Source organism: Mytilus californianus, unplaced genomic scaffold, assembly GCF_021869535.1.
Source record: "Mytilus californianus isolate M0D057914Y unplaced genomic scaffold, xbMytCali1.0.p SCAF_9, whole genome shotgun sequence".
Taxonomy (NCBI): domain Eukaryota; kingdom Metazoa; phylum Mollusca; class Bivalvia; order Mytilida; family Mytilidae; genus Mytilus; species Mytilus californianus.
In genome coordinates this window covers 74,728,607-74,753,091 of record NW_026262745.1, presented here as the reverse complement: position 1 = coordinate 74,753,091, position 24,485 = coordinate 74,728,607, and the positions used below count along the sequence as shown (strand labels likewise).

The window sequence follows — 24,485 nt, the reverse complement described above, 5'->3', positions numbered from 1 at the left end:
ATTTATCTTAAATCGTCACACATATTACATGAAACACATAAAAAAAATCAATTATTCAAAATACATTATTTGCAATATAATTCAGATGTGTGCACAAGTCCCTATTTACTTTTGTAAATTGTAGATAACTATTTTGACTAAATACTTCAGTAATACTAAAATGTTGAGTCACGTAGAGATTTACAAATCCCTCATTCAAATAACTTATTGGTACCTGTTTGGTAGTTTTAAATTTCACATTCAATGTCCACTACCAAATTATCTTTGAGTAACACAATAGTAGCCCAATTAAAAAAAAATTCCTTATCCGCAAAAAATTATTATTACATTAATTGAAATATGTATATTTAGCAACAATGTATTATCAATCACGTATATCCATTCCATAATATTTTGAAAGAAAACTAACGCTTTAGAGTGGCATGTAATGAAAAATAAGAGATATTTATCTTCACATCTTTAATTAGCTAAAATAAACAGAAAGTTTGAAACAATTTGCAAAGTTTATTTCAGAGCAGCATTTTAAAAATTGAGTATCATGGAACTAACTCTATTACATATATGAACACATTTACATATTGCAAGTTCTGCTCAATCTGTGAGGCATTATAAAACATAAACAAATCATCAAACATTAGCAAAATCATATCAATAAGATGTATAGTCCTCAAAAAAATATGCACAAATTTTATGTCATTTGAATATTATTCAATATCTAACAGCCATACATGCTATTGTTCAAATAATGTAAGAAAAAGAAGTCCCGTCTCATTTCAGCTTTTTGCTTGTAATGTGCAACTTTTATATGCCACTAGAAGAGAAGAATGTGCTGACCCTCCTAAACACCTGAATTTACCTCAGTTTTTGGTTGGATTTCTGTTGGTCAATCTTTACTAAGGCTTCAGATTTTTGCTTGTAGTGAGTGACTGACACGTGCCACTAGTGGAGTAAAATGTACTGGATTACCCCATTTTGGCAGAATTTGTGTTGCTTAGACTTAAACTATTTTGTAGTCTATTGTTTTTATGCCTTTTTATTGTCATGGTTGTCTGAATTTCTTTGATTAATAATTTGATTGGCTCTTAGTACCTTTTTCTCCTTTTGATCTTTTAAATATTGTGTTTAGTGCTTAGTAAATCGATATTTTTTTATATCTTGTAAAATGGATTTGTTAATTCTTTTTATTTATGAGTTTGGTATTTTCCTTATATAATAAATGGCAATTTCATTCATTCTGACAACAGATTATACTTATTTCTAAAATAGTATACATATAAGTATATAAAGTTAAAACATTCAATTCACAATAAAACATACAATCATCTAATGCATAAAAAAAATGTATCACAGACAAGAGCTTACAAATCTAGATAAGTAAAAAACTTTGAATAATACACAGTCATGTTAAAAACACATTTATCAGGTCAATGAACATTTCAGAATTAGGAATATAGAATAGAGAATGAAATGGGGAATGTGACAAAGAGACAACAACCTGACCAAACAGCAGAAAAAAAAACCCTTCTTATATGCTGCAGAAATATTCCATGTAAATCAACACAAATAAAAACTATTTTATCAAACTCCATTTACATTAAAAGGGAAACCAAATATAGAACTACTTTAAAAAAAAAATAAAGGGATATTTTAGTACACATAATCAAAACAGCAACCTTACAACACAAAACATCTCAACTTTTCTTTTCATTGTATGTGTGCTGTTAGAGCTCTGTTTTTCATTTTTAATCCATCCAAAATAAGGACAGAAATGTGGATTCATTTATTTTCTTGGGTACCAATTTTCATGGATTGAGAAAAACTTGATTTTTCATGGATATTTGATTGAGTTGTTTTGTCGATGTCTGCTTACAAACTTAAAGAAATGTTTAATTCATTGAACATTTAAATTTGTGGTTTATTTCTACCCACAAAATACACGAAAATTGGTACCCCATGAATAATAATGAAACTACAGTATGCAAAATGATCCTTTATCTCATACTGAGTCCAGAATGAGATAACTGGAAATACTACAACAAGACTTATAAAAATACAACTAAAACTTGAACATCAAGTAAACTTGCACTCTTGTTCAGTGGGTAAGATTATCTATTGTCTGTAAAGGGCTAGTCCATTAAAAACAATATAGGAGGGTAGGTAGAAACTTCAGAAATACTCAACAAACTAAGATAATTCTTTGAGTAATTTGACAAGCATTCGATCCATCATGGCCATAAGTACAAATCACCAAAGACCTTTATCTAAAAAAGAATTTTCTTCCTTCCCTCCCTCTGAATTTACTTTAAATGGAATAGCCTAATTGATTGACAGGTGTTTGACTAAGCCATATAAACAAACCAGAACATTTTTAAATCTTAAATGACCAAAGAATGTGTTCCAACTGAAGTGGAATAATAGGCCAAAAATACAATCAAATGCAAAGTACAATCTATCAATGGCATTTTCAAACATTGTGTATTTGATTTTGTAGACTATAGACTAGTAACCTGAGTAAAACGAGTCATTTCTATCAATATTTAAAATAAAATGTCTTCTTTAATTAAAAAAAATAAAACTTTGAATATATGTAATTTAATTAGTAATAAATGTTCTTTTTTCTTTTGTTCCTTTTTATAGCAACTCTATTTATAAAAAAAAAAAAAAACTTTTAAAACTAAAATAAATTGCTTCCAGCACAATAATCTGAAATATTGCCCTTTGGAGCAGGTGGGGGCAGAGATGGTGAAAAGAAATATAACATTACATAATACAATAGAATGAGTATTAGAAATGAAATTTGTACTATAAACATCATTTTAACAGTTTGTTCCAACTTTCTGTTACTTTCCATTAATTGGTCCATCTGAAATAATAAAAAATGTGTATATAAAAAAAAACCATCTTTGAGACAGCAACCAAACCACCCAACAAGATCAAACAAAACATCTTGTGATCAACAAACCTACTTCCACACAACAAACTTATATCAGACTCTTTTTTTTAAATACCTGAAAACCAAAACTTTTTTTAATTTCATATGTCTGAAGTGCTTTTTCTTCATTTACCCTCATCAAGAAAGCTCAAAACCCAATATTTGAAAGTCAAGAATGTATAAGAACCAAAAGCAGTTCAAGAGCTAGATGACCAAAAAGGATTGAATTGGAAAATTCTGAAATCATCACCAGATGTGTAATTGCCTAGTTTTCCAAACTTTGAAAAGCCACATAAAAAAATGTTAACTAATGCATTATATTTGACAAAGGAAATTAATTCTGAAGAGTATAGAGCACATGCATGCCACTCTGTATTACTGAAATACACATAAAATGCATTGAATATAAATTAAGTAAATTACTTCAAATGATTCTGTTCAAATAATTACAATTGATTCTAAATGACTGCTAAATACAAGCTTGATCAACACATTCATAATCATTGATACTAACTCTCGATAAGATATCATTAAATTCAAACTCTAAAATCAGGCCATTAGTTTTCTCTTTTGAATAGTTTTCCATTTTTTTATTTTGGGGTCTTATATCATACACTATTGGGTATGGGATTTGCTCATTGCTGAAGGCTTTACAGTGACCTATAGTTGTTAACTACTACATCATTTGGTCTCCGGAGGAGAGTTGGCTCATTGCCAATCATAACACATCTTTTTATTTTTATAATCACATTTATTTGAACGTCAAAGACTTTCTTTCAATCTATTTGATTCCTTTTGAAAACAATTACTCCATAATCCTTCTTGAAGGTAGTACAAAATACAATGACCTAAAACCAATTTAAGTTTTTTACTTAAACCTTACCTTCGTATTAAGCTTGTCTATTTGGTCTAGTGAAGAAGCACTTGAAGCGATACTGTCCTGTGATCCATTCTTGTGTACTTGGCTACATTTCAATCTGCAACGAAAGACATCATAATTGTAAAAAGCCATACATATAGATTTGAAGCTGTTCCATTAAAACTTACATGGTATTTTGAAAATGGGGTAGCCCCCTATAGAGACAATTTTACAATATCACTTAAAATTTTCTCATCACAAAAAAAAAAGTATGAGAAACCAACCCTTAGTTAAGACTTGGTTGGGGTTTTCTCTGGATACTCCAGCCTCATTTACCAATAAAAACTTGCCACTATGATATAGCAAAGAGACCTTGAAAATGGTGTTAAACATCAGCAATCAATAATCAATCGATCAAGGTTAAATTTGACGTATGCAATGATCACATTGTATAGTAGTAATACAAGAAAGACAACTCAAATTTAAATAAATTACTAAAAAGAAGACACTGTTAGGACTTTTAATGTACTCAATTTTGTTTGATTTAAAAAAAAAAAATTGCTTAAAATAAATCAGTAGAAAAACAATTTTGCTTTGCAAGTTGCAACAGTATTTCTCTCTGAAAAGCAAAAATATGATTTAGGGTTGGCTGTTATACATAGAGGCAGGAAATAAACATATCAGATCTGAGTAAGTTAAACTCTGCCAAATTCTTTATGTGCCTGTCTCAAGTCAGGAGCCTGTAGTTCAGTGGTTGTCGTTGGTTCCTGTCTGTCATATTTGTTTTTCGTAAATTGTTTTGTTATAAATTAGGCCATTAGTTTTTTCAATTGAATTCTTTCATATTTTTTTTATGTCAGGGCCTTTTATAGCCTACTATACGCTATGGGTTTTTCTCATTGTTGAAGGCCATACATTTCCTATAATTGCTTACATCCACTTCATTTGAACTTTGGTGGATAGTTGTCTCATAGGCAATTACACCAAATCTCCTTAATTTTATATATTTTGTTTGGCCTAAGCACACAAAACTGAGGATTATTACTTTAAAGAATAGAGTCAACCATATCTGGATTTTCTGATAGGCTTCTATATAGGATACTGTGGATTCATTAATATTTGTTGGATACCAATTTTCATGGATTTCTAGGGTACAGGGGAACCACGAATTTAAGTTTCAATGAATTAAAAATTTTCTAAAGGAATGTATGAAGACTTTGCAAAAAAACCACGAAATTAAATATCAACGAATACACAAGTTTTCCTCAAACCACGAAAATTGGTACCCACGAAAACGATTTTCTGATAGGCTTCTATATAGGATACTGTCTATATTCAAGATCAAGTGATATATTTCTAAGGTTATAACATACCTATGTTCCATAATATTTTCTCTGGGAACTGTTTTCCAAAGCTGTTGTAAATTGTCAGCAGAATCACTAGTCAACTCCATAGCCATGATAAGGAACTTGTCTTTTGATACTGTGTTATAACCTGACCAATACAAATAGAAAATACATTTTATAAACATATAATATTATTTTGATTCAGTCTTCAATTATATTCAAAATCTTCATTATAGCGTTCGATTCTGCTTTATCCAAGGTCATCTTTCAGTTTTCTTCTCCAACTCACTTGATGCTGGATTGCTTTCAAAATGTCTATGGTTGCATGGGTCTGATACCTGTTAGTATATATGTAGCAGTACTTACTACTAAAAAATTTCATGCTTGAGTATTCTGCAATTAATAAATCTGTCATATCTTTACCACAAGGTAGCAAACAGAATCCTATGCTAGGACAGGAATTCTTCCAAAGAAAAATACTGATGTTGGAAAAATATTTTTTAATTCATTGAAAATTGCTTGCTTGATGTCTACTGAAAAATGCTTCATGCATACTCAGGACAAACATAAATACAGTCGATTTTCATAATATAGAAGTCAGCCAGAACAGGGAAATATTTCGAGATACCTGTAGTTCGACTCAAAGGAAAACTTTAAGTTTGACAGTCCAAGGGACACGACTCTTGCTTGGCTTGGTAACACTAAAAAAATCCTGATGAATATGGGTAGGGGATCAATATTCTTTGTAGTTACAATTTTTTACTGTGGTTTTTAGCCAAGAGAGTAATTCTGGTATACTCATCAGGAGTCGAATTATATATATTCATATGGAACAAAGTTTGTGGACCACGAGAAAACTTCAACTCATCCGAAATTTCTAGTCAATCAAGTTCAAAACAACGAGAGTTAACTGTATTTAGCTTTTCTGTAGATAAAAGTGAACACTCTGATGTAAAACAAACATTTTTACATTGTATCATAGATCAAATTCATTTGTTCAGTGTATGTTCACTGATGTTAATATGTCTTTTGATTGAGTTAAGCCATTTTAATTGATATTTTATAGTGTGTCTTTCTATGTTGTGATGTTACACTATTGTTTCAGATAAGGGTGAAGGTTTGGTACCATTAAAACGTTTAAACCCGCTGCAATTGTTTGCACCTGTCCTAAGTCAGGAATCTGATGTTCAGTAGTTGTCGTTTGTTGATGTGGTTCATAAGTGTTTCTCGTTTCTCGTTTTTTATATAGATTAGACCGTTGGTTTTCCCGTTTGAATGGTTTTACGCTAGTAATTTTTGGGGCCCTTTATAGCTTGCTGTTCGGTGTGAGCCAAGGCTCCGTGTTGAAGACACTTTGACCTATAATGGTTTACTTTTATAAATTTTGACTTGGATGGAGAGTTGTCTCATTGGCACTCATACCACATCTTCTTATATCTATGGATATATTTACTTAAAAAAAAATTGAAATGCTCTTCTTATTCAAGTTTTTATTCTCCTCATTAAATTAGTTTAACAGGCAGCATATGGGTCAATATCCCTTATAATTTCTCATACTGACTAACATTATTATAATTTGTAAACAAACAATTGTACAATCATGATGGAAATGGCTTTAAAATAAAGATGCAAAACTTTGTAATTATTTAATTTGTGCAAAGAAATGGATTTATATTGAATTTCATGGTATGGATATACTTTTTTGCTGTTTTTTAATTTTGGTTGTCAAAGAAACCTTTAAAGAAAGTTTAAGATACTATAATGACCCAGATTTTCTTGGCATGTCAAAATGTCTCAACTTTCATAGGAGCCTTCATACTTATCCATGTTAAAAATGTGGACAAAACAAATGAAGAAAATGTTTATATTACCACCTTCTTGAAATGAACAGAACATAATGACTAGCTGCGGAACAATAGCTCATAGGTCATAATGATATTTTTTGACAATTTGCAGAAAACATAATAAGGACAATAAGAGTTACGGTTCAGCAGCTAAAACTGACTCTGATTAAACATGAACAGTTTTATACCTTGCTGTAGATACACATGAACATCAACAGTTGAACCAGCCTTGACAATTCCAGCACTTGGTCTAACTCTGTATTTCTCTGGAGAGGTGGTTTTTACCTGTAAATTAGAAAATGTGTGTAACAGAACTATGTTACATGAACAACAGAAGATTTGTTGGCTACAATAACCATTGTGGTTTTTTCACAAAATAAAAATTAATTAGTCTTCCGATGAAGATGTGTGTTACCTGAAGTCTCCAAATCATATAAATAGTTGTCCATGATTTGGTATGGAAAAACCCATTAAATTATTCAGTTCAAAATTTAAAATAGTATGTGCCAAACTTAATGACTTGTATAAGAATCTGTACAAGCTTGATGTAATTTTATATGTTTTCAAAGAGTTCAGGATTAACAAGTGTGAAAGGGACAATATCATACACTGCTGGACATGTACACTGCTAGGGGATATAAAGAATAAAATTGCTGGTCAGTGCTTGTCTTCTATCATATCCCAGTTTCTTCTTGTCTTTCAAAATTTTTAGTGTTGTGGTCAAATCTTTGGTGGTCTCTGATATTTTATCATTTTGACACTATTTGCTAGACTTGCAGAACTTAAAGTATGACATTTGGTACCATAAAGACATTGTTGATTCTATAGATGAAATTTGTATGTTATTCTCTAGATTTGTATTGTGTGTAGTTATTGTCTCACTCATATATACCCCATACCTCTCTTACCATAAATAAAATAGGAAATACATTTATGTTCATGATTAGTTTTCAGTCGTGCTAATAATAAAATAAACATCAAGTATGCATTCTTCTATTAATCTCATTTTCTAACTTAAAAACTGCATTCAAAACACTTTTTTAATCATAATAACATAAAGAATTTGAAATATAGCAAAAATATTTAATTTTCCTGTAGTCAACCAAGAATTCAATTAGCATATAAATGTGAAAACTTCAGCAATTTCTGGTTTGACTTTTATTCAAAGTTTGTAACAACTCATTCATTCAACTAGTACACATTTTGTTTCGGGGCCAGCTGAAGCGGGCCTCCAGGTGCAGGATTTTCTCGCTTTGTTGAAGACTCATTGGTGGCCTTCGGCTGTTTTCTGCTCTTTGGTTGGGTTGTTGTCTCTTTGACACATTCCCCATTTCCATTCTCAATTTTATTTGATATTACTAGAAAGCAATAAGCTTCATGACAGAATACAGATGATCACATCATGCTAGTGTGTTTTTTTATCAACTTTTTCTTTTAAAGCTGTGCTCACTTTGACCAACCATTATACTTGAACTAATATCTATTCAGACATATATATATGTGTGTCCGAAGTTAAGAACCTGCATTTCAGTGGTTGTCGTTTATAGCTGTAGATCATATTTGTTTTTCGTTTGTTGACAGTACATAAATCAGGCTGTTGCTTTTCTCAATTGAATTGTTTTACATTTTATCTTGTCAGGGCCTTGTATAGCTTGCTATGTGGTATGGGTTTTGCTCATTGTTGAAGGCCCAATGGTAGCCTGTAGTTGCTAACATCTACATCAACTGGTCTCTGGTGGATAGTCATCTTATTAGCAATCATACCACATCTCTTTATTTTATACATTACCTTGTATGCTATTGCATATGGGAGAGTATTTTTCAGTGAAATAACATCAAAGGTTTCTTTTCCTGTTTCATCTGTTGTGAATAATAATTCATCACCAGGGCTACAAACATATAATTAGAGAATTACCAACTCCGTTAACTACACCACTACAGTTCAAGTCGTTTCGTAAATTTTGTTTGTCCATTAAGAAGGTGGATGCATAGTGCACAAAATGTCTAGATGGCTACTACTGTAAATTCATAAATTAATGCATGCATTTATCATCATTGCGAAATCCTTGACCACTGGCAAAAATGTAATAAAATCTATATAATGTGATTGCAAAAATTTGATGAATGAAAATCACAACTGAAATTATTAATGCAAGTTTTTATTAATGCCAATCTGATACTGTCACATTTTGCACATTCATAAAAACATCGCAATAATTTCTGAATTTACAGTATTCATGTAAAAAGGCTCAAATTTTAATTTCAGGCTGATAAATAATGTTATACTTGTAAAAAAAAGAAAATAATATTGACAAAACCAAACTACTTAAGAGAGTATTTTGAAATAAATGGTATTTCTTGTAGCAACTCTTAGAAAGATTTGTAATCAATGCACTTTTTGGTAGTCTTTGTATATTTACACACAACAACTCTAGACTAGGCCAAAATAATTGTGTGTTTCCTATTTCACCTTCAAAAAATTTAGGTAGGGTAGGTAGGTAAAACTAAATGACTTTTGGTCCAAAGAAGCATAGGTACAAGACGAGATTTTGTTAATATATGTATATATACTGAATACACTCTTCATTATATATACAAATATTTACAAAAATCTCGCTTGCACCTGTTCAAAGAAGATGAGCAAAATGCTTCAACTTCATATTTTTTCGTCTATATGTCCATCATGATGTTCTTCAAAAACATTTATCATATCACAATTATCCGGAATCGATGTCATTATATTTTGCGTCAATGTGATCACATTTCACATATTTGACAGCTAATACGCTACACGGTTGCCGAAAAGCCATGCTTGTTTATTTAAAATTTTGGTCCTTGAAACGCTTTACTTATCCATATTGGTTGTTATTATCAAACGTTTTGAAATCTATAGTATTCTAAACGAATAATCTTATCCTGACAGATGGAAATTTCCTGATTTTGAATTTTTATTTTTATTTTTGTCAATAAAATGTTTAGGGTCTGCGTTGGAAACGGAGGTATGGTCGGGAAACCAGAAACACACCCATTATTTATTTTGGCCCTAGGGGGTATTTGAAGCTTAGCAAAATATAAAAAATATGCCTACTGTTCAAGACTGTTCATTACACATTTGCAATATTTTTTATGTTGTTAAGTTGCTGTCTCATTCATGTAATCCTTACATATTCTATGACTCATATTTCTACTCAAAACAAATTCTACTTACCTTATAGTTAACAGTCTACCAATAAAACTATTGTCTTCAGTTCTTCTTTGGTGGGGACTTTTAAAACTGGATTTATTTGGACTAGATTGCTGCATAAAAAAATATATATACTATAGACATTACAAACAGTATTTCTATAAATAAATGGCAAAATAATATCATTATTTTCATTTTTTTGTACTAAAATCAACATCACTTTGAAAGGATAAAACAATATTTCTTTATCTATTTCAATGTCCCATATTTCTCCTATACCTCAAGAGTACTGACTTTTTGAAAATAAATAACAACTCTGGCAAATTGTATAAGTTGTGTATTCAATCAATACCAAAAAACAAAATGCAAAATTTACACTTAATCACAGGTAACATAATAAAAAAATTAGGAAAAAAATTTGAAAAGGAACACTTACACATTTCAAAATATTTGTTGAACATTTGTTTAACAATATGCGAACAAATAACGGTCAACAAAACAAGCAAGCACAAATCAAATTAATTTTAAACAACTGAAGTCATTTTCAACTGTAAATCTTGTTGCAGAAAATCAAATATTTTTTAAATAATTAGGAATCAAATAAGTAATTTCATATAAAAAAAAGTTTTCATCTATAAAAGCAGTAGTTGTGCCAAAATGTTAAAAGTAATCAAATCATTTCCAACATAAGTATGAAAGTGTTTATTTATCTTGAAGATACATATTGTCATTTTTGAAGGGAGGAACAAGAAAAAGAAAATTGTGAAAATTCTGGAATTGGCACTTCCTTTTGTGTATCATAATTGCAAAAGCTCATCTAGTCATGAAGACATAAGACAATCATGCCTATTGATTATATTAAAAAATCCTTATTTTTCATTGTTTTTTTATATCAATAATAGTAGCTTTTTTATATTTAGAATGCTCAAAAACAGATTAATAACAAACAGTTACCGTTATCTTCAAAGTTATCTGAAACAAAATAATTTGTAATAAGAGAAAAAGTTAAATGCAAAGAGCTGTTCTAAAATTGATTGTGAGAGGGAGATGGGAAGCACTCAAGTTAACAAATTGTGGGTGTTTGCTTTCATCTCAGAATTTTGAACCCTACAAGATATTGTACTTTTTTAAGTTGTATTGTTATGAGGGCTGTAGAGTTTACAGGAGTTATAAAAATAAGAAATGTGGTATGATTGGCAATGAGACAACTCTCCACAAGAGACCAAATGACATAGAAACTAACAACTATAGGTCACAGTATGGCCTTCAACAGTGAGTAAACCCATACTGTATAGTCAGCTATACTGCATAGTCAGTATTTATGTTCCTTTCTCTTATTCCAACCTTTCTGTCCCTTTGGTTCATATATCTCTTAACCTTTTCAGCTATGTATGCATCACTGGCTTTCATGTTTGGGTTTGAGCTGGTGAAGATAAATCCAGAAAAGTGCCTTGGATGCACAAAATTTAAAACTGATTTTTTTACGTACCATTATAAAAACAGGAAAACTGGTTTTAAAATGCCCATGTACTTATTGTCTCTTTTTTAATATTTCTTTCAATTTGGTTCAACCAATTAAAAAACGTCTTTTCTCTATTTAACAAACCTGCTTGGTTGGTGCAGAATTATTAAGATTATCTGGGAATGGTTCTACAGGTGATTTATCTTGATCAGCAAACGTAACCTGACAAAAAAAAAGAAAACCATGTAAAAAATTAACAGAGTGTTAAATCCTTCCATTCGGGGATTCACTTTTAACTAAGACATCTGATAGTTCCTGGTAACTAAAAGTGTAGGCTTTTTTTTTTTATCTGGGCACTGCATAAGATCCTTTTTATGATGTTATGGTATGAAATCTACTATAAAGTAAAGCTACAAACTTTAGTGTAGGATGGCATGATTTAATATTATCAGGTCAAAAATAATATGTGCTTGCCTTCAGTAAATGTAAACCCTCATTAATAAGGCACTGCTTGAACTTATATTTTTGTTATACTGTGGTTTCATTGTAATTCGTTGGATACCAAATTTCGTGGATTTCATGGGTACAGGTGAACCATGAAATTAAATGTTCAACGAATGACAAGTTTTCTATAGGCTTGTATGCAGAGTTCGGCAAAACCATGAAATTAAATATCCAGGGACATGTGTAACTTTTCCTTAATCCACAAAAATTGGTACCCACGAAAAATATATAAATCCGCAGTATATAATAGTTACTGAAGAGGTGATAACTTTTCCTGTACTATTTTTTCTGAATTGGTCTTTTCATATACCTTATTTTGTTATGTCACTGCTCTAGAGCAAGGCTTCCAAAACAGTCATATATTCCGGACATTTGTATAATGTCCGGTAAAAGTCCGGCTGGGCAAAGCACGAAACGGTCATCTACTTTTTAGATTTCAAGGCTTTCTTAAGACCCAACCTTTTGCCTTTAACAAACACATTTCCGGTCATAAAAGTGACATGATCATTAAGTTCTATCAAAACAACCCCTACTTTAATACCTTCTCATTTTTATCAAGGCTAATTAGTTGTCGAACAGCTGAAATTTACCTGTTCAGGTGACAGGTAAACTATTTTGAACCGGACATTGATCGGTCTATTCAAAGTTATTTTCTTACATTTCACCGGTTTGCATCTAATTAATTTAGTCAAAAAGATTTAAATTATCAGAAATACATTTATAAATAAGATTTGATGAAAAAATTAAAGAGGTGAAAATGAAAAATCGTCATAACCACGTTGTTTGAACCAGAGACATATCTCTGTTTGAACTAGTACACGTGTGCGCATGTGCATGTGCGCAGGTGTGAAATTTAATTATGCATCCGAATTTCTTAAAAAAAGTGCTTAAATTGTCATTGATACCTTTATCTCACGTTTATTTCGAATATTTTCTTGAAGAAAAAACGTAGAATGAGCTACTTACACTCATTCCTGCTTTGCAAACATACACGGAATTTACGTATCCGTCTCTGGTCCATGTTTTACCATTGTCAAGATAACATCCGGTTTCAGATTTAAAAACGAAAGTAAAGTTTTTGACAACGTTATGTTGCACAAATAAAGAGTCTAAGGCTGATATAAGTACGCTGATGTTGCACACTTCGGATGATGCACTGCCGATTTAACAGTTTACGTCAGAACTTCGAATTTGAATCAAAGAAAGTTTAATGTCTTTTTTTTAAATATCAATCATTGGGATGGCCAACTCGGCAACTGATTACCATAATTGCCTTTTGTTTAATTTAGTCTTAAGGGATTAAAATCGGGATAATATATAAAATGTCCGGCTGGCTAAAAATAATTTTGGAAGCCCTGCTCTAGAGTAAACAAATTAGTTCTGAAAAAATAAGTAAAACCAGGTCAGATATTCATGTGATGACCACAAGGGAGGAAATTATAAGAGGTTGTCTATTTGTATAAATCATGATTTTGTTATTTGGTGCATGTTGATTGTCTCAGTTCCATTTTTAAACAACTTTTTGAAAGATTTTGAATAATTTAAAGATTGATATTGTATAAAAATTCATCTATTGATGGTAACAGCATGTTGACTTCTAGATGCCTTTGTCTTGTTTGGTTGCTGTCTCATTCATTAAACTATAATAATTCAGTACTAGTGTAACTGATCATTAATTGCAAACAAGTGCAACATTAAAGATCTGTAAGGGTCAATACGACCCCATGGAGCTGCATTTGGGGGTTCAATTGAAATTTTTAGGGGTCACACTATTAAAAATATTTCACTGGACCATTGATTACAGGGTTTAAAGCATACCTGCATATTGAAAAAGAGAAAATAAGTACATGGGCAGTTTAAAACCAATTTTCCAGTTTTTGTTATGGTACAAATAAATCAATCTAAAAATGTTGTGCATCCTAAGCACATGTTTTTCTATAGTTAACAAACACAGAATATTTATGAAAAACAAAAAAAAATATAATCATTTCAATAACATAATACTTTTAAACAGGCTTATCAAGAGATCTCATTTGTTGGAAATTTTGTATATTATAAATACATATATGATTCATTGGTATGTATTTTTTGTTTCCTAATCTTAAAAAATGATCATGATGGACTTTATTAATGGTGAAATAAATGGAGAATGTGTCCATGGGACACAGATGAAGCCCCCACTTGCAAATAACGTTATAAAAGAACATAACTAGAGAACTGTAAAAGTGATGCCACCCAAACTTGATCTGTGTTTTATGGTAACAAGCATTGTGTATAAATTTCATAACATTTGGTTGAGGCATACTTAAGTTAGAGAACTGTAATGAAAAATTCAGCAATTTTTCCATTTATAAAGGGGCATAATTCAGGAACGGTAAAAGTGACAGCACCCAAATTTGAACTTGATCTGTGGTAAGAAGCTTTGTGTATAAGTTTCATAACAATTGGTCAAGGGAATCTAAAGTTAGAGAACAGAAACCAATTTTGGGACATACAGACAGACATACAGAAAGACAAAGATAAACCTTAATGCCCCCTCTGCTACTGTGGGGGCATAAAAAATGAATATGAAATACTGTTTTTACTGAATAAAAATGTCAGTAGCTTGAGTGCTCCTTTCAATCAGAGAAAATTTGCAAAGAATTTTACATGATTACAACTATTGTAACATTGATATTTCTGCCTCAACAAATGAGACAAGTTGTTGTATATATCAGTCAGAGCTCTGACATAAACAAGTCAGAACAAAATGACTTCCATAGGTCAGATATAATTTGATGTAAGTGTTGTCTCCCTTCTTGCACTCAACAGAATATGACTTGTACAGGTCAGTTTATGTCAGACTTTAATTTATCATAAAATGACTTCCACAGGTCAGCTTTTGCACAAAATATTGTGACTTAATATCTTCATATTCTAATAAGATTTATGCCCCTTTTTAATGCATTATGAGATTAGAGGTCATTTTTGTTCTGATCTGAAGCAGTCATTACTACCACTTTGTTATCAATCTCCATAAAAATATGGTGATTACTAGTTTCGAATTAAAGAGTTTTAAAAAGTGGGGCTCATCTGACATCATACCTTCTCCTTTCCAGAATCTAAACATAATATATTTATCTCATCACTTTCAATTATTTCAAAATACAAAGAAAAATCAGGTGAGAAAAAATGGATCATACAATTTTCTGAATATCAAAAGATTTACAAAATACAATATTGGAAACATTTACTGCTACCATGACAATACTTCAAATCTTCCAAGGAAAAACAAGACACTTATTCATGATAAGACTATGTTAATAAAAGATATATTCTCATCCACATTAAGCTAAATTTATTAAGAGCAAAACATTTATTATTTTAATATTTCATTGAGGTAAATACTGTTGAGCAAACTGACTCAAACAAGTCACATTATGTTCTGACTTCAAAGAGTCAGTCATACTAAATGTATTACAAGTTTTAAGTCTAGTATTGTCATATTGATTTAATAATGTATAGGTAAGCCAGATAAAAGACTGAGGAAATAAGGTCCCCATAAGTCACAATAATGAGGACTATAAAAAAGTTTATTTGGTATATTCAATATTAAATGTATTTTGTTTTAAACAGGTCAAATCATGTTCTGACTTAAAAGAGTCAGTCCAAAACTTAAATAAATTTATTGAAATATTTAAGCCGGGCATTGCCATATGATATTAAATGAATGTATGGGAACGTCAGATAAAAGACCCAGGAAATATATGTTAAGATCCCCTAAAATAAATAATCATTTGACTTAATTGTTTCTTAAAATTTATCAAATAATAAACTCGAAAATGGCAGATTCAGAAGCAGTCTGAAAGCAAGGACTTTCTTGGATTAAAGGAAGTACACCTAGCTTTAATTGGAAATTTTGTTCTGTAAACTGACTTTAACAGGTCAAATCATGTTCTGACCTCAAAGAATCACTCAAAACTAAACTTATTACAACTTTTAAGTCTAGTATTGTCATATTGATTTAAAAATGTATGGGAGAGCCAGATAAAAAACAGAGGAAATAAGGTCCCCTAAAGTCACAATAATGAGGATTATATAAAAAAGTTTATTTGGTATATTCAATATTTAAATGTATTTTGTTTTAATCAGGTCAAATTATGTTCTGACTTCAAAGAGTCAGTCAAAAACTATACTTTAACTAATTATTGCAACTTCTAAGTCTGGCATGGTTATATGCATTTAAGAATGTATGGGAAAAAACAGATAAAAGGCACCCAATAATAAAGTCACAATAATGAGGACTATAAAAAAGTTTGTTTGGTATATGTAATATTCAAATACATTTTGTTTACAAGTTTCATCAAATTATCTTAAAATGTTATTCTATTTCTGTATTTTCATGACTTTTCTTTTCTGTTAAGTTAACACATGGAACTTTTGGTTGTAAAAAATATTATTTTGAAGACCATTTGACTGAATTGTTTCTAAAAAAAACTTATCAATTAACATGATTAATTAACTCAACAGTAGCAGATTCAGATAAAGGGAAAAAGGGGGGGCTTAGAGGAAGAAGACCTAGTTTTGATTGGAAATTTTGTTCTGTAAACTGACTTTAACAGGTCAAATCATGTTCTGACTTCAAAGAGTCAAACAAAACTAAACTAATTTCAACTTTTAAGTCTAGGATTTTCATATTGATTTTAAAATGTATGGGAAAACCAGATAAAAGCCAGATGAAACAAGGTCCCCTTATGTCACAATAATGAGGACTATAAAAAAGTTTATTTGGCATATTCAATATTCAAATGCATTTTGTTTTTAAAGATTTTCATCAAATTTTCTTAAAATTTTATTTTATTTCTGTATTTTCATGACTTTTCTTTTCTGTTAAGTTAACACACAGAACTTGTGGTTGCCAAAAAAAATAATATTCTAATAACCATTCGGCTGAATTGTTTCTAAAAAAACTTATCAATTAATTAACTCAACAGTAGCAGATTCATATTTAGGGGGGGGCTTAGAGGAAGAACACCTAGCTTTGATTGGAAATTTTGTTCTGTAAACTGACTTTAACAGGTCAAATCATGTTCTGATTTCAAAGAGTCAGTCAAAACTAAACTTATTAATACAACTTTTAAGTCTAGTATTGTCATATTGATTTAAAAATGTATGGGAAAGCCAGATAAAAGACTGAGGAAATAAGGTCCACTAAAGTCACAATAATGAGAACTATAAAAAAGTTTATTTGGTATATTCAATATTAAATGTATTTTGTTTTAAACAGGTCAAATCATGTTCTGACTTAAAACAGTCAGTCCAAAACTAAGTTTATTGAAATTTTAAAGTTGGACACTTCCATATGATATTAATGAATGTATGAGAACGTCAGATAAAAGACATAGGAAATATATGTAAGATCCCCTAAAATAAATAACCATTTGACTTTATTGTTTCTAAAAAATTATCAAATAATAAACTCAAAAATGGCAGATTCAGAAGCAGGGCTTAAAGGAAGTACACCTAGCTTTAATTGGAAATTTTGTTCTGCAAACTGACTTGAACAGGTCAAATCATGTTCTGACTTTAAAAAATCAGTCAAAAACTAAATTTATTGAAATGTTTAAGTCAGGCATTGCCATATGATATTAATGATATGTATGGAAAAGTCAGATAAAATACACACGAAATACATGCAAGATCCTCTAAGATAAATAACCATTTGACTTAATTGTTTCTTAAAACTTATCAATTAATAAACTCAACAGTGGCAAATTCAGAAGGGGACTAAGAGGAAGAACACATAGCTTTGATTGGAAATTGTGTTCTGTAAACTGACTCAAGCAGGTCAAATCATGTTCTGACTTATAAGAGTCTGTCAAACACTAAATGGATTGCAACTGTAACAGTCGGACATTTTCATGATTCTGATGTGATTGTTAGAATGTATGGATACAAGTAGGAAAAAAGATCACAAATATTAAGTCACAATTATTAGAACTATATAAAAGTTTATTTGGTATATATTTGATATCTTAATATTTCATTGAGGTAAATCCTGTTGTACAAACTGACTTGAACAAGTCACATTATGTTCTGACTTCAAAGAGTCTGTCAAAAACTATACTTTTACTAATTAATTAACAACTTTTAAGTCTGGAATTGTCATATGCATTTAAGAATGTATGGGAAAATCAGATAAAAGACACCCAATAATAAAGTCACAATAATGAGGACTATAAAAAAGTTTATTTGGTATATTTAATATTCAAATGTATTTTGTTTACAAATTTCATCAAATTATCTTAAAATTTTATTCTATTTCTGCATTTTCATGACATTTTTTTCTGTTAAGTTAACATATGGAACTTTTGGTTATAAAAAATATTATTTTAAAAACCATTTGACTGAATTGTTTCTAAACAAACTTATCAATTAATTAACTCAACAGTAGCAGATTAAAATTAGGGGGGGGGGGGGCTTAGAGCTTAGAGGAAAAGACCAGTTTTGCTTGGAAATTTTGTTCTGTAAACTGACTTTAACAGGTCAAATCATGTTCTGACTTCAAAGAGTCAAACAAAACTTAACTTATTACAACTTTTAAGTCTAGTATTGTCATATTGATTTAAAAATATATAGGTAAGCCAGATAAAAGACTGAGGAAATAAGGTCGCCATAAGTCACAATAATGAGGACTATAAAAAAGTTTATTTGGTATATTCAATATTAAATGTATTTTGTTTAACAGGTCAAATCATGTTCTGACTTAAAAGAGTCAGTCCAAAACTAAAATAAATTTATTGAAATATTTAAGCTGGGCATTGCCATATGTTATTTAATGAATGTATGGGAACGTCAGATAAAAGACACAGGAAATATATGTAAGATCACCTAAAATAAATAACCATTTGACTTAATTGTTTCTAAAAATTTATCAAATAATAAACTCAAAAATGGCAGATTCAGAAGCAGGATTTAAAGGAAGTACACCTAGCTTTGATTGGAAATTTTGTTCTGTAAACTGACTTTACCAGGTCAAATCATGTTCTGACTTCAAAGAGTCAAACAAAACTAAACTTATTACAACTTTTAAGTCTAGTATTGTCATATTGATTTAAAAATGTATGGGTGAGCCAGATAAAAGACAGAGGAAATAAAGTCCCCATAAGTCACAATAATGAGGACTATAAAAAAGTTTATTTGGTATATTCAATATTAAATATATTTTGTTTTAAACAGGTCAAATCATGTTCTGACTTAAAAGAGTCAGTCCAAAACTAAAATAAATTTATTGAAATATTTAAGCTGGGCATTACCATATGTTATTTAATGAATGTATGGGAACGTCAGATAAAAGACTCAGGAAATATATGTAAGATCCCCTAAAATAAATAACCATTTGACTTAATTGTTTCTACAAATTTATCAAACAATAAACTCAAAAATGGCAGATTCAGAAGCAGGGCTTAAAGGAAGTACACCTAGCTTTGATTGGAAATTTTGTTCTGCAAATTGACTTAAACAGGTCAAGTCATGTTCTGACTTTAAAAAATCTGTCAAAAACTAAATTTATTGAAATTATTAAGTCAGGCATTGCCATTTGATATTAATGATAATGTATGGAAAATTCAATTAATAAACTCAACAGTGGCAGATTCAGAAGGGGGCTAAGAGGAAGAACACATAGCTTTGATTGGAAATTTTGTTCTGCAAACTGACTCAAACAGGTCAAATCATGTTCTGACTTAAAAGAGTCCGTCAAAAACTAAATGGATATGCATAAAATCTGGTTCATAATTTTTGAAAAGATGGAGAGATTAATGAGTCTATATTTTGTTATTCCGACTCACAAATGTCACTATGTGACAAATTTCGGGAATTTTTCTCTCCTTTTGACTGATTCCTATATGTTGTATGGGTGCCATAACTATCACTACAACATGTACAAAGTCAGCACATTCTAAGGGACGACATCAAAAGACCAATGTAGGATAAAAAAACTTAAATCAAATAGTTTGGGGGTGGGGGGTGGGGTTAAAATTGCTGCAAGTTTTGTTTATCCAAAATCGATTTCACATAAATCCATATTGGTCAATCAATTTTTCCCAAATTAAGTTAAGAGGGGGGTGGATGGGTCAGTGAAAAAACTATGTGATGTGAATTAAGTTTTTTATCCTACATTGAACTTTTGATGTCGTCCCTAATGACTTGACCTATTACAGTATTTCTGTCTGAATTTTGTATGAATATTCTGTATTTACTTATTTAACTACATGTATGTGATTGCAAGTGTATTAATTAGCTTTGTTTATTACGTATATTAAACTAAACCTCTATTAATCAATTATCTTTACTCTGGTTATTGATTATATAAGAAAAACTCTGCCTATTACTATATGACTGTAATCTAAACTCTGATTGTTAACATCCTGGATTGCATATCTGCATGACCATCAAACTCATGGTATGCCCATTTTATTTGAGGATATAAAAGTATTGTTTTTTCAATATAACATTTTCAGACACATTGAATCTGTGAACATGGGGAAATTTAATTATAATTAAGAATGTTTAAAATTAGTTAAGAGAAAAGCCGACATTATTAATGTTAAAAAAAATTTGAGGAGAAAAAACATACAAATTCAGACCAAATATGGTGACTGTTGTCCTTCAAGAAGCCATACATATGATCCATAATATTTTCACTGTTTTGTAAATACATGTAAAAGTTGAAAGATAACTATCTATTGACTTTTTTTAAATAGCTTTTTTCACAACACTTATAACTTTGTAATTTATGTTCCATTGTACACTTATTATTCTTAATATCTTTAAAAATTGTTGTTTGGGAAAAAAATCTTGTCAGGGTTTCTTATGGTACTAGCATGACAAGTGCATTCATATTCTAAAATACTCTAAACATTAAAAAAAGTCAGTATTTTCAGATCATTCTGAGTCTTTCTGACCTTATTAAGTCAGAACATTCAGACTTTTATAAGTCAGAACATTCTGACTTCCAATGTTCTTCTCACTTCTATAGAAACAAAGACTATTCTATGTCTCAAATAAGAGGTAAATGCTTCATGTGGCTAAGCATCTGGGGTAAGAATTATAGATGTGTAATTTCAGAGAGATTCACGAGTTGATTTTTTTGTCAATCACGATTCATAGAAAATAAATTTCCATGATCACGGATCAAGAAAATATATAAAAAAAAAAAATGTAAAAAAACGGATCACGATAGCGAAAATGCGCCGATCACGAAGAACGAAAATAACCCATCAGGCCCCTCAGTAAAGTGATATGCATAAGTGACGCCTAGGGTTTGACCCTGCATGTAATTCAAATCTTCTTGAAATGACGAACAGGAATATCATATGGTTTACCTTTAGGGGTGGTGATCCAGAACAGTTCAAAAAGGGGGATGGGGATGACCCCAATGGACTTCCCCTATATTTCATTTGATTTGTTTTATTGTCCTGTGCAAGAATGTATATGGTTTAGGGGTGGGGATCTTGACCGTTTACAAGTTTTCAAACATGAGGGGGTGGGGTGACCCTCAGGGACTTCACCTTTATTTCATTTGATTTGTCTTATTGATCCTTACAAGTATATATATGGTTAAGGGGTGGGGATCCCGGCCGTTTACAAGTTTTCACACAGGAGGGGGTGGGGGTGACCCCAAGGGACTTCCCCTATATTTCATTTGATTTGTTTTTTTGTCCTATTCAAGAATATATATGGTTTAGGGGTGGGGATCTCGACCGTTTACAAGTTTTCAAACAGGAGGGGTAGGGGTGACCCCCAGGGACCTCCCCAACATATCATTTGATTTGTTAAATTGTCCCATACAAGAATATATATGGTTTAGGGGTGGGGATCTCTACCGTTTACAAAATATAAGAACATTTGCAAATGGCAGGGGGTGGGGGTAAACCTGGAGACTAGCCCGGTATATTTCATTCAAATCAATTTGACATTATAAAGAGGAATAGAGAAATGACAGGGATAGGGGTGATCCCTGGAGACTTGCCCTACATTTCATTTGATTTGTTTTATCATATCCCATGATCATAAATGAAGACCAGGTGTGTGCATCACGTATTGTTCTCAAGTTATAACTTTAAAAATAAAAAAAAAACCTTGGGTTCTTTAGTTAAACCTCTCCCTTCCTTTTTCTTTTATTAAAATTTTTCCCATTTTCATTTCATTATCAGCATATCAATATTCACAATGATCGTTTTTCTCATTGGGAGAAACGTATCAGAAAGGTTAAAAAATCAATTCGTGATTGAGTTTAAAAATAGAAAAATCACGTGACGATGTTCAGCTCGAAGCAATAATTTTACTTTTTAAATTGCACTGACTGGTTAATAATGTTAATATTGTTTAAGACAACACGAGTTATCTCCCGAAAATAACAATTCATTATCATAACAACATTTTCTGACCTGAACAAGTCAGAACTGTCAAACACCAGGTCATCTCAAAGACCACGCGTCCGTATTTACAGGTCGCGCGCCTTCATGAAACAGCAAAAAAATTACTTGCAAGGAACTTCTTTATAGGCAAAAAATATAAAAATGCCCATGAAAATACGGAGGTAATATGAATTATCTTTCTAAAAATGCCCACAATGACCTAGATTTTCACTAAAAATCGTAAATAATCAATACAATATTCAATGACTTCTCGTTCGAGACACTTCCAAAACAACGACTCTCAAACACGTGATCTCTTGCAAAAAACCACGTGATCGTATGTGTCGTAGATCGGCGGCAAATTCAAAATAACTTCGGGTTTGACGGACTCGAGTGAAAACTACGCAAAACAAAAATTGACGCGTACAGGTCAGAATTTCAAAACACTTTCTGACTTGAAGAAGTCATTTTATTCTGACTTGTTTATGTCAGAGCTCTGACTGTATATTCTAATACTGATCACTACGGTTTTTTAGTAATTTTTTCTGTACATGTGTCATGAAGACCTTTTGGCTATTATTTTTGGAGAGTATTTTTTTTGCATAGTTTATGTATAGATTAACAAAAATGCCAAGGCTCCGTGTTGAAGGCCCTACTTTGACCTATAATTGTTAACTTTTTATACATAGTGACTTGGATGGAGAGTTGTGTCATTGGCACTCATACCACATCTTCTTATTTATATCAAATCTCTTTTTAAGTCCTGTGAGTATTACCTTCTTTCTATTCGCCTTATTTTCTTCCTCTAATCTTTCCTCTGGAGATAAATAACGGAATTGGAATTTATCCTAAAAAAGTAAATTATTTGTATTATTCAAAAAGGATTAACCAGTACTTGTTAATACTAGAACTTAACTTAAGTACATAAAATAGTAACAATAGTACTTTTCCCTGATATAAAGCCCCCATTCCATGCAAAAGTAACAAGTCTTTTTCTTTACCAATACCGTTATCTATATGTCTTTACTCTATGTTTTATTAAATAATGCAAAGCAAAAAAGGAATGAATGCTGGTAAGAAATCAATGACAAACTAAATGCAAAACTGTACCCACTTAAGCGTGAAAGTAGGTCATAGTGATCAAACTGTTTCTAAACTAAAATGATATATCACATATGGGCAATAATTTGGTATTCGGCCTTTGGTTTCTTTTTGTATCTTTTTTTTTAAGTTCTAAAACTTTAACTTTTATTCTGTGGGTTGTGTTGGTGTGAGAATAGTATTAATGGAACAAGTGGGTTTTTCCAGCAAAAATTAATCCATTGTGATTCACCGTTTTCGTGACAGGAAACCAAACAGGAAACAAAACTTTATTTTCTTTATTTTGCACAATTTATTTCAAAAGACATAAATGAACACAATTAGTAGTGTTACTTGCTTCATGTTAATATTTAAAATCTATTTTCAATGTTAAATTAAGGTTTTTTTTAAATGCGACAGGAAACCATAAGAAACCGAAAGCATTTTTTTTAGTTTTATTTTATTGGAAAATCAGCTTAAAATAATCTGAACAGTAAACTTTTTCTTGATAATGTTACTTATAACTTTGGTTTTTAAATTTAGGACTGTTTTTGATAATTTTTTTCCAGTAGACAATAAAAACTATGAGAATATAGAAACAAGGGTGTCACTAAAATAAATTATTTTTTGGGCGCCAACTGATTTTGACTACCAATGTATTTTCTCTTGCTTTTTGTAATAATTCTTATACACTTTTATATGTAGCACATGTGCCTACTAACCCTTAGAAACCCAATGCAGTGTGCTAGCTAGCTCTGTAACACAATTGTATTGTTTACACTTTGTGCGTATGCGTCACTAACCAGAAAATTCAAGCACTGTATAAACTGGGAGATCTAGCTAGTGCTACTTATCTTATATAATGTACTTTTCT

At 30.8% G+C, this 24,485-nt stretch overlaps 1 protein-coding gene across 2 annotated transcripts in view; it reads right to left on the bottom strand.

The window, feature by feature from the left end:
* Positions 1-444: 444 nt before the first annotated feature.
* LOC127715720 (motile sperm domain-containing protein 2-like) overlaps positions 445-24,485 on the bottom strand; it is a 39,637-nt gene continuing 15,596 nt past the window's right edge. The window contains exons 9-16 of one of the 2 annotated variants that reach the window (XM_052221884.1): positions 23,308-23,379; positions 11,772-11,849; positions 10,190-10,278; positions 8,771-8,870; positions 7,170-7,266; positions 5,165-5,285; positions 3,816-3,909; positions 445-2,863 (exon numbers count right to left, since the gene is read on the bottom strand). In XM_052221884.1, coding sequence (XP_052077844.1) covers positions 2,675-2,863; positions 3,816-3,909; positions 5,165-5,285; positions 7,170-7,266; positions 8,771-8,870; positions 10,190-10,278; positions 11,772-11,849; positions 23,308-23,379 — 840 coding nt within the window. In that variant the 3' untranslated portion in view covers positions 445-2,674. The remainder of the gene's footprint in view (positions 2,864-3,815; positions 3,910-5,164; positions 5,286-7,169; positions 7,267-8,770; positions 8,871-10,189; positions 10,279-11,771; positions 11,850-23,307; positions 23,380-24,485) is intronic. The other variant, XM_052221885.1, reaches the window with a different exon arrangement.